The 12331-nt window shown below is 38.3% G+C and overlaps 1 protein-coding gene across 1 annotated transcript; it reads right to left on the bottom strand.

The window, feature by feature from the left end:
- Positions 7564 to 10375, bottom strand: LOC109727098 (aldehyde oxidase GLOX-like). Its single transcript, XM_020256996.1, has 2 exons — positions 9927 to 10375; positions 7564 to 8815 (listed from the first exon to the last, which is right to left on the bottom strand). The coding sequence occupies exons 1-2, from the start codon at positions 10373 to 10375 to the stop codon at positions 7564 to 7566; spliced, it is 1701 nt and encodes a 566-aa protein (XP_020112585.1).

Below are 12331 nucleotides of genomic sequence, written 5' to 3' on the forward strand. Positions count from 1 at the left end.
ACCAGGATCGAGGCAAGGGCGTCGCGAGTTAGAGCCCTACCCGACGTGCTGAGCTAGAGGTGCCCTACTGCAGGTAGATGTTTTGTTTCGAGTTTATGTACATAGTTGACTTAACTCGCCAGTGCGAGTAGCTCTGTATTTTGGATCTGAACTATATATATGAAACTCTGTTTTATTTAGCTTCAGTTTTCTCTAGCAGCTCTCTACTACTGTTCGTAGTAGTGTTTGATTTACAGGTACAGCTATCGCTTCGTATACAGGAAAAATTTCTTTGTATACGACGGATTTGTCGGCGTGCCCGGGGAACGTGTAATCCGGGGCGTGACAGTTCCCCCATTCCCCAACTAAAATTTAAAGCTGTCCAAAATATTCAATATACCATACCCAACTCGGATCCTACCCGAACCCTATCCGAACCTGAACCGGCTCCGATAAAAAATAAATTGTATACGGGTAAAAAAAATTACCCATTAAAGTTTCAGGTATGGGTTCGGATATTTTATATCCATACCCGATTTGGACCCGAGCCGAACCCAACTTTTAAATAGGTTGGGTATGGAATATTTTTCAAATTCGGACTTGGACCTGGACTTGGACCCGGACCCGATGAAATATTCGATTGTAAATAAAAAAAACTTAAACTTTTAAAGTTGAGGGATCGATTTTAATAGGACTTATAGATGAGGGGTTTCTAAATATTTTTATCCTAGTGAAACACTGAAACCCTAGCCGCTCTTTTTCTCTTTTATTTTCTCTAATTTTTTTTACGCTTTGTTTTTTACTCTTTATTTTTTTTGTTTCATTTCCGCCTAAGAGTTTTTTATGAAACAATATTTCCATCGTTGTCATCATCAACAACATTAATCCTCTGCAGGCGTAGCACGAATGAGTTTTTTCCAAATTCCTTCTCCAATTATAGTCGATAACCTAGTTTTTTTTAATGAATATTCTATTTCATAAATTTTCTAATTCCTCTTTATTTTTCTCTTTTTTTGAATGTTTTTTTTTTTTTTAGAGATAGGTTGCACGCTACCCGCTTCTTTTATTTTATTTAGAAATAAACTTAGCTAGAAATGTGAATCAACTAGGATTCGAACTTGGGTCTCGGGTACCAACCACCGAGCCCTTTGCCACTTGCTCTAGGGACGGTCGGTTCTTTTTTTTGAATGTTAGTATATAATAATAGTAGTTACTATAACTTACATTTTCTTTATAGGGGGAAATTTATAGTTTGTCCAACTATTTAATAAATAAGTCTATGAAAAAAATATATGTATACGGATACCCGTATCCAATTTAGACCCGACCCATACTCGGTCTTGAGCGAGTAGTATATAGATAATCACTACCCAGACCCTAGTAATTAAGTATCCAGACCCGGACCCGATCCGAAGATAAATGAGTAGGGTATATTTTTTTTCTAACCACTTCTTTTTAGGGTACGGATACAGTATATTAGCTACACAGACCCGACCCAGTCCACGGAGTAAAATTATTAATTAAACTATAGAAAATTATAAATATAATTAATTAATAAATCATAAAAATATTTATTTCCTAATTAGCTAAATAACTAATCAGTTAACTTATTAAATTAATTAATTAACTTGCTGAGCAATTAATTTTTAACATTGTTAACTAGCTAATTAACTAATTAATTATTTTATATGCTTATCAATTAAGTAATATTAATATTGATTAATTAATAAAATATTTTGACTTACTTTTTATATATAGTCAATTAATAAATGAATGTGATTCTCCACTATCTTGTACAATGTTAATAATTAATTAATTAATTAACTTATTAAATTATTATTTTTTATTATTTTGATGTTTATTAATTAGGTAAATATTTTTATTTTAAATTATAAATGCTCTTATCCCAACTATTCAAATTTATTATTTAAATGCTATTTTTAATTATTCGTAAGATCAATAACCTAATTCTCATCTAAACACAAAATAGCCTAGTTCCTACTTATTCCAAAATATATCTATATCACAAATAAACATAAGAACAACTTTCTTCTGGACCAATCTTATCATCTGTAGTTACATATTAACTCTTAAGGTAAACTAGTTATGTACGCATACTAATACATTGTGGAAATTAATTAAATATAATAATATAATGATGTCTTTGAAAAAAAATTGGACAAGATAACAAATAAAAATAACACTAAAGTACAGTACCATAGAGTGTAATTAAGCCATAAATAAAATATGAAAAAACAACAAACTTTGCGCCAACTAAGATCACATGTAGTGTGAGGCCCCAGTTATGCTGGAACGAAATACTTGGGCCGAAATTCGGTAGTGTCAAAATCCAAACACAAGCATTGAATTGCGTCTCCCCCCAAATTAATTAATAATATCTCACATGCATTACCGACCATTCCTAGCACAAGTGACAAAGGGTTTAATTGTTAATATCCGACATTCCAAGTTCGAATGCTAGTTAATTCATATTTCCGGCTAAGTTTATTTTGTAAAAAATAAACGAAGTGATCGAGTAGCATACTACCGTTCTGTCAAAAAAAAAAAATATATATATATATATATATATATATATATATATATATATATATATATATATATATATATATATATATATATATATATATATATATATATATATATATATATCTCATTTTTTTTATCACATGCATTGCTTAGAGAAAACTTTTTGAGTTAAAGTTAATTTTTGTATTTACATTACTTACAATTAAAAAAGCCCAAATAGGTTTGGTTTGCCACTGAGCTAATTAATCTCTTTAATTATATATATACTAAGGGCTTAGAGAAAGTTTAAGATGTTTCTTAAATTCGTCACTGGTAAGTGGTAAATTAATCTTTTGTATGATCAAATTGAAGATGGCTTTGCCAAACAAACTTGACAATGGTTGAAGGTATGAGTTCTGATTACTAAGTTCAGTTTTGTTCAAAAAATTGAAGCAAAGTTTTTGATCCAACAGCTTGAGCTTTACCTACTAGGATATTGCCATTTGAGTCTTGCTCACACAATGGCAGATCCAGAAAATTTTTTTAGAGTCAAATATAAAATAAAAACAAATAGAAAAAACATTAAAAAAATTATTGAAATAATTGTTAAGAAATACTGCATTAAAAAATTAATTATAATTGTTTTCGACGTATTATTTTATTTTGGAAATGATGCATGATGGCAACATTGATTAGGAAATTTTTTCCACTCAAACCACTATTTTATATTTTGAAAGAAATGTGAAATATTTTTTTTTATAGTTTATAGGTGCTTTTTTTTTTTAATTGGAATTCATGTTTGTAACATTCAAAACAGTGCCACATGGGAGCTTTAAAATGGAGTCATTTAGTCAATAAAATAAAGTTAATTATAAAATGAAACCCCACTTTAGAGATGTGAAAAAAAGTAATTTGGAGACTCCTACTAATTATATAGATCCATCACTGTGCTCAGGTAAATCAGGCATGAACAAAATTAAGATTGAAGGTTCAATCTTAATCATTCATCATTTATTTTGTGTGCATTGTGATTTAAATTCAATTAATACTTTTATTCGTACTATTTACTAATTTCCCATTTAAGGAGTGCTCTCAGCTGGAGTTCAAATTTCCCATTTGCGACGGGCATTTATTTTTGTTTAATTAATTTGCCAAATATACATGACATACGTATAAAATGCAAATACTTCACGAGTTTATGTACTTTTAAAAGCATCACTACTATCAAATTTTTAGAAATTGGATGCATGTTAGTACGATCAACCGTCAAATTATAAACCCTAGACGTCCAAGGATTAAGAATTTAGAAGTAAGCATTATTCACGCACTTTTAAAAGTATTTCAACCCCACTAAATATTTCACTATCCTACGCTGTCCCGATCCAAACCAACTCCTAGTTTGAAACATGCCCATTGCATCTCCATACGAACATGTCCGTTGCATCTCCATACGAACATGTACCCGTTGCATCTCTATACGATTCAAATCTGAAATTTTAAATTTGAATTCTATGGAGTTTCAAGACTTGAGGAGAAAAAGAACTGCATCTATCCACGCTTGAGGTTTATTAGAGTTAGACAACAAACGTCTAGTTAAACACCTAGTTATGTAGTATGAAAACTAGTCTAGCACAGCTACTTGTACTGTGCAGTCTCACCACGTATTTCACACTAAGTAGAGGCTGTCAGTAGAAACAGGATCTTTAAAGGGCTCGGTCCCTCTCCTGATTCCAGGGTTTCTCTAATCCTATTCGCGGACGATACCTTCTTCTTCGGCGAGGCCAAAAAGAGATACATGAAAAATCTTAAATTTATCTGGTAACTTTTTGAATGGGCTTCCGGGATGAAGGTTAATAGAACGAAGACCGAACTTTATTACACTGGACAGATCGAGGGGAAGGAAACCCGACTTGTGACTCTCCTAGGATGCAAGGTTGGGTCCCTTCCTACCACTTACCTTGGTCTTCCCCTCTCCACTAGGGCCCCAACCGCAGAGGGCTGGAGAGGGATCATTCAAAAAATCCAGAGCAGAATTGACGGGTGGTACGCGAAACTACTTTCCAGAGGAGGCAGACTCATTCTGGTGAACGTTGTATTAACCAATCTACTACTCTATTTCCTGGCAATGTTTAAGGCACCAAAATGGGTGACCCACGGCATCGAGTCCTTACATAGAGATTTATTTTGGTCTAGGGGAAGCAAACTACCTGGCAAGGGCTGTCTAGTCGCCTGGAAAAACGTATGTAAGAGTAAGGAGGAGGGTGGACTTGGGATCCTAGACATAACCATTATGAACCGAGCTCTTTTAACTAAATGGTGGTGGAAATTCCACACTGAGCCTCAACTCCTGTGGGACAAGATTATCCACACCTTATTTTATCAACGTCGAAGACCCCNAAATGGTGGTGGAAATTCCACACCGAGCCCCAACTCCTGTGGAACAAGATCATTCACACCTTGTTCTATCAACGACGAAGACCCCTGAAAGAAGGCCAAACCTTTAGACCACACTCCTTTTGGTGGAAGGGAATCCTGTGCCAGAGGGATATTTTCAGGTGGGGCGTTTCTTACAAACTTGGTGATGGGATTAATATAGACTTTTGGTCGGATCGATGGTGAGGGGATTCCTCGCTACACCTTTCTTTTCCCGAGATCTACGGAGCATCAACCTGCAAATGCTTGAGAATCATCGACTGTCTGTCAGGTGACGGCTGGGACTGGATCGTGTTTCCTGCCTACAATAATAGGAATGGGCTTGGGTGGGGATCCACCATGACTGAGTTTCAGGATAGGATTTCCGCCTACAAGGTTGAGCAAGGGCCAGATAGAATCCTCTGGAGATGGAGCCCCGGGGGACGATTTACGGTGAAATCAACCTATCGTGCACTGAGTGACGGGGGTACGAGGGATGCCTGTGCTTGTACGTTTGGCGACTGAAAATCCCACTCAAAGTAAAGGTGCTTTGCTGGCTCAACCTTAAGAAGAGACTCCCAACAGCTGATAACCTCACGAGGCTAGGCTGGTCAGGCAACTCCGTTTGTGTGATGTGTGGAGGTGAAGAGGAAAATGTCGACCACTTATTCACACAGTGCGTCGTTACCAAATTCCTCCGAGTGATGTCCGTGGAATTACCCCAACCTTCGGACTTGAGGGAGGATGTCCATTCTCTTTGGAACAGACTGATGGCTAGCACGAGTGGACCATTAATGAGGATTCGGTTATGCACTAGCTGCGTGCTGGTGGGTCATTTGGGAAGCACGGAACGGAGTAATCTTCCGGTAGACGCACCCGAACCCGAACCTTATGGCGCAGAAGATCCCGCTGTTGACAAACTCATGGGAAAACTCTGCTCCCGGTTAATCTTCTTCTCTCTTTTTTTTCGCCTTTTTTCGCCGCCCATTGAGGCCTTGCTGCTTCATCCATGTAGTTTAATTCACCGTTCCATTGAATGAAGCGGGTAGCATACTATCTTTCTCTCAAAAAAAAAAAGTATACCATCCAATCCTACCTACAATTAAAACGTTAGGTACAACACCCAAGTAATTAAATACATTCAAAAAGAGTTAATAATCCATATTAAAATCGATAATCAAAAAGGTGAGAGTTCACCTGAGAGTCTGAGAAATCGATACATCAGTATTTATACATAATCTGAGAGAATCCTATTATGCACTACGCACTAGATGGTATGCCACAGCGCTGCCGTTGCGCACAGTACTAACTGATGATCCAATTTGCTGACGCGACCATGCAGCTATTCGGCCCAACAAACCAAACATCATCTTAATCCAATACCAGCCACCTCCAATCACCAGCGTATCACTCTCGTCACAGCGTACTCGACACTCGTCTCAAGCATATGTTATTCCACGTTAATGTGATAAGATGTATCATAATGTATCCTTAGGCCACTTGCTTGGTATCCATTGTAATCATCGAGCCTTTACCCTTTATATATCCATTACACATATGTCCATAACCACTCTCCAAAGGGTTACAATCGACTGTTTATAACTAAGGATATCTGAACAACACAAAACCACATCGGCACATGCAACCGGGGTAGCACACTATATATGCTAATTAACCACCTTGATTAAGCTTATCTAACACAGCACACTTTGCATGTGCACCCAATCTGATACATCAACTCAATTTGACTCGTGCTACACCGAAATCAGACTCTTATATACATAACAGTCATTAGTATCAACTCTATCACTCACCGACCGTTCCTAGAGTAAGTGGCAAAGGGCTTGGTGGTTAGTACCCGAGGTCCTAAGTTCGAATCCTAATTGATTCACATTTCCAGCTAAATTTATTTCTAAATAAAATAAATGAAGCGGGTAGTGTGCTACCTATCTCTCAAAAAAAAAAAAAAAAAATTTAAGGACGGTCAATCATTAGTATCAACCATTAAATTCTTTGCCACTTATTTTAGAGACGGTCGGTGATCTGTTGTCATGATTGTTGATCCACAAACTTTGGATAAAAATTTTTTATATAAAAAAAATAAAATTAAAATTTTAGAATTAACGCGGAATCAAGAGGTTACTTAATAGAGAATTAATGTTCGAAAAAAAAGAAAAATAGTAATAATACCAAACACGTCTGAGGCTTTGTTTGGAGCACAAATTGTGTTCCATATAACTATGTGCAAATTAAGTTGGGGTAAAAGAGAGAGAAATGCTAAATTTACAGTCTAAAAAAAATTATAGAATTACTACTCTTAAAATTTTCCTCCTGAAGTTAATACAATTTTTTTAGACTTTAATATTAAAAGAAGAAGAATGATATGGCAAGTAAAAAAAAAGAGATCTTTGGATGTTTAAGATTATAACCAAAAATTAATTATAGATATATAGCATTTGCTCAAAACAAAAAAATCCACCCTTTATTAGACCGGCCATGCACTGGGCTAATCCAGTGGTGTCCACCCAGAAATGGTCCATTCAAAAATAAAAAATCCTCATCAATTTAAAAAAAAAGGTTCACTTAATTTCTCCCTCCCTACTTAATTGATTCACAGGGAAGCACCAAATTAGTAACCGAAACCTACTACTCTACATGAACCCACTTCCCTCCGCTGGGGACCCCGCCGTGCACCACGAAGAGCATGTAGTACCCCGGCGGCGCCACCGCGGCAGTCGGCGGCGCGAACCCCTCCGCCGCGCAAAATCCGCCCGAAGAAGAGCTGCAATTCACCACGGCCGCCGCCTCCAACACCAACACTCTCTGGCTCATCGAGAACGAGTGCGTCGTGAACGCCGGCGCGACCATCGTCACCGCCACCTCCCCCTCCCCTCCCTTCATCTGAAACCCAATCGTAATCCTTTCGCCGTACTTCCACTCCGACTTCACGCTTGTTATCCTCGGCCGCGGAGTTTTAGACCCCTTCGGGTCCAGGTACGGCGGATAGAACGCCTCCAAACTTAGCTCAGTTGGATAGAGCGAACCGGCGAACACATACCGGATGTTCGGATTGCTCCCGCCGACCAACACGCGTCCGTCCACCATCAACCGGGCGGTGGAATGGTAAAGCCGGGGTGTCGTCGTCGGCCGCAGCACCTCGAATCCCCGACTCTCGTTACTTCGAATGCCGCCGACCTTATAAAGAACCGGATGAAGCACCGGCTCGCGGCCCAACCCCCATCCGGCAGTCCCCCTCGCTGCGCCGTTTATGATCAGCACGTCGCCGGTCGGCAACAAAACCATGTCGCCCATCACTCTCCCGACCGGCATTTCCTCCATTTCCCACTCCGGCGACTCCTCGGTGATCGCCAGCCGCCCGCACGAGCTCGACGCGGGCGCGAACGTGCCGTTGCTCGCCATGGAGTACGACGTCGGCGGCGCCCCACCGCATACCATAACCTCGGCTTTCACGGTTGAACCGCGCGCGCTTCGGTTAAACGTCATCAGCGGAAGCAGCACCGACGAGCCCGAGCTCGGGTAGTTTCGTGACGCTCCCCCCGGCATGTCGGGGAAGTTCTTGAGAACTCTGTGGTTGGCGTAGTCGAGCAGGACCGACTTGTTGTTGGCGAAGACGAATAGGTTGCCGTCGGGGGCGAGGTGGACGAACGGATAGAGGTTGTTCTCCGAGGCGTCCTTCGCCGCCCGGAGGAACGGAAGGGCGAAGACGGTGCGGTCGGCGGGAGCGACCTTCGGCACAAACTCGTAGCTGAATTGGCGGCGGCCGCCGACGACGATCACTCTGCCGTCGGGCAGTATGTGGTCGGTGGCGTACCATCTGCGTGCCGACAGCCCCTCCAAGTCCTCCACCCAATCGCAGTCTTCGCATGAGGAGAGAAACCTATTAAATTTTCAACTATTGTACGTTATTCCAATATTTAAAGGGAAAACTTCAAAAAAAATCCATGTGGTTTCGTAGTTTCTCATTTTGCCCCTCTGTGGTTTAAAATATATCAATTTGGCCCCATGTGGTTTCTTTTTTCTCTTTTTCTTATCAATTTTATTATTTTTTTCTTAAATCAGTGATAAAGTTAAAATTAAAGGGTACTAAAGTAATATTTGATAAATCTAGATGGGTATCTGAAATTTTTTGTATATAATTTAATAAATAAATATTAACGAAAAAGCTACCGTAAAGATAAAAACGAAACCACAGAAAAGGCAAATTGATACACTTTAAACCACAAGGTACTAAAGTGAGAAAAAATGAAACACAGGGGGTTTTGAAAGTTTTCCATTTTAATGCATGAACATTTTATTATTATATTATTATATATATATAATATAAAAGAGAGAGTATTTAAATAATGAATAGTACGCTATTATATATTTTCGAGCTGTTAAATTATTTTTTAAAATAAAATAAATAGTTCGCAAGTGAAATAATTTGTATTTTCAGTCGGGCAAAAAAAAAAAAAATCTCGTTCTTAAATCTGACCAAAATAGGACACAATATCTAAATTATTCAGTATGAAAGATTTTTTTGTATAGTTTGAATTTAAGAATTTATTTTTTATTTTTTAAAATATTTTTTTGAGAGAAAGAAAACATGTTACCCACTAGAAATATGAGGCAACTAATTTTTAAACTTGTACGATCATGAATATCAACAACTAAATCTTTTGCCACCTGTATTAGGAACGGTCTGTATTTTTTAAAACATATTGTTATGCATGTATTTGATAAAACTAAAATATTTGTACAATAGAATAATTTATTTTAAAAAATAATTTTAAAACTGAATACTTTATTTTATTTTAATATTTGATCGTGTTTTCATCTAGCTATAAAATATTGATAAATTTCAAATACTATCCATATGGTTTCATATTTTTTCACTTAAATATTCTGTAGTTAAAGTGTATCAAATTTTGTACCCTGTGTTAGAACAATAAATATGTTCATACATCGAAATTTAGAATAATGAGTTGTTTAATTGGCACAGCAAGCACCTGACGGCGCGGTCGCCGTCGTTGAAGCCGCCGGTCTGGACGAGGGTGCCGTCGGGGAGGAGCGCGCCGGAGGAGCACCAGGTGTCGGTGCGGACGGTGAGGGGGCGGACGGCGCGCGCGCGGGGGTCGAACTCGACGGCGTGGGCGGTGCAGTCGTGGGGCAGGGCCTGGTCCTGCGCGTCGTCGCGGCACCGCCCCGCCGGCAGCGATATATTGGAGCGCCCGAAATCCGTGCGGTCGAACGCCACCAGCTTGTCCGTCGGCGGCAGCGGCGCGACGTGCATCGCCGAGACGCCGACGCTGCGCTTCAGGAGCTTCCATGAGCCGCTGTAGTTTGTGTTACTGCTCAGATCAAACGAGGGGAGATGCAACGATGCGACTGCAGTAGTAATAGGAATGATGAGGAAGAGGAGAACAGTGGCGGTGCATGGATTATAAGAAGTTGCCATTGTTGTTGTGTGTGCCCTCGCTCTACTCTCTCTCTCTCTCTCTCTCTCTCTCTCTCTTTGCTTGCTATTTTGAAGGGTACGTATAGAAACACGTACTGGTGGGAATTAATGGGAGCTTGATTGCATGTGGGGGCGCCTTTTGAGATGAGATGGGACGTAGAAGACGAGGGGAGAGTGCTGTTGAGTAAATGTGCGTCTCCTCGGGGTGTACCCAAAAGAGTAAAAGCATTACTATTTACAAATTTTACGAAATCTTCTTACTTACAAATATATATTTGTATTGTTATTATTATTATTTTACAGAAAAAACTTTAAATATCATTCTTGTGATTTCGCACTTTTTTACTTTAGTATCCTATGGTTTAAAGTGTATCATTTTCTACCTTATAATTTTAATTTTTTCTTTTTGTTATTCTCTTTACTATTTTTTTTTTGTTAAATTAGTGACAAAGTTAAAACTAAAGTGTACTAACATTAATATTCGATAAACTATAGGTAGGTATCTGAAGTTTTTTTGTATATGATTTAATGAAAAGTTAAAAAATATGCTGACAAAAAGTGTGATATATATGATAAGTAATTCAAAGTTTTGTATAGAGAAATATAACATGTTATCTAATATTTTTTTTAAAAATGAACTTAGTTGAAAATATGAAACAGCTAAACTTCCAACTCTGAATCTCGAATATTAACCAGCAATTTTTTTATTATTTATGCTACAGACAATTGAATGTAGAGAGTTACAAAATTGCAAATTAACTAAAGTGGATTGTACACCTGACACTCCTCAATTTGAAAAGGCCCTTTGACCATTTAGCAAGAGGGTTAACTTTATTTTTAGTAAAAATCAAATCATAGATTCTTATGTTTGGATTGATAACGTGAAATACTACATGTATATCTTTGGACGTAGATCTATATCCTTGTATCCAAGTCACCACTCACCAGCTGAATTTTGATAGAAAATATTATTCATTATTTAGATAAGGCCAATAACTTTAATCTTGAATGGAAAAATTCGATTATTTATTTTTAAAAGATCGTTCAATATTAATCATTCATTTTATAATCATTTGATTGACTTTATTATAATTTTAAAAATTTTAAATTAGATTTTTAAATATTATAAATTATATTTTACGATATAAATCATTAATTTAAAAGTTCTAAAATCAAAAATAACTTATATAAGTATAAAGTTCTTTGCACTTATAATAATATAGTAGCAATACTCTCTTTAAAAAGAGAGGGAGTTATGGTATGGAAAATAGATATAAATGAGATGAGGGTAGTTGGATAGGTTATTTTTTATTTGTTTTCTTTTCGTTAACTGGTGCGGGTAAACTCACGCAACACGATCCTGCATTTTTCTTTTTTTATGTATCATTTGGTTCCAGAGTAAACTGCTTTTTATTAATTTTGGTACAGATACAAGGCCAATTTGCATAAAAAATCTATAAGTTTTGAGCTTTTGCAATACTAGATCACCTTTTCTAATTTTGCAGATTCGAACCGAATTTTTTGCCATCGGACGAAAATACCCTTACTCATTTTCTTTCTCTCTTTTTTTTCTTTCTCTTCTTTTTTTTTTTTTCCTTCGCCATTTTTTTCTTCCGCCTTCTCCTCCTCCGCAGCGCTCTCCCCTACCCCCATCAATCATGGCCCTTCCCAAAATGCCCCTCCCCAAACTCCTCTCTCTCTTCATCCTCTTCCTCCTCTCTCCTCTCTCCTCCTCTTCTTCGTCCTCCTCCCCCTCCTAATCCGATCTCACCCCCGACGAGTTCCGCGCCGCACGCCTAGGGCTCGTCCCGGGTCTCGCCTCGGCGGCGGCTCTGCGTCGCGCTGCGCCGGGGATCGTCCCGTGTTCTGGAACCTTACAAGGAGGCGGAGCTGCTTGTGCGCAAGCGCGACCTCGGCGGCGGCGGCAGCGGCGCTAGGGAGCCAGAATTTTAGTTC

Source organism: Ananas comosus, linkage group 22 (genome assembly GCF_001540865.1).
Source record: "Ananas comosus cultivar F153 linkage group 22, ASM154086v1, whole genome shotgun sequence".
Lineage (NCBI taxonomy): Eukaryota > Viridiplantae > Streptophyta > Magnoliopsida > Poales > Bromeliaceae > Ananas > Ananas comosus.

What these genes read in the sequence shown, in the direction of transcription:
- LOC109727098 (XM_020256996.1), bottom strand. Translation starts at nt 10,375, where the DNA reads ATGGCAACTTCTTATAATCCATGCACCGCCACTGTTCTCCTCTTCCTC. An exon ending in GACGGCGACCGCGCCGTCAG is followed by an intron (nt 8,816 to 9,926) that starts GTGCTTGCTGTG and finishes AAAATTTAATAG; the next exon opens with GTTTCTCTCCTCATGCGAAG.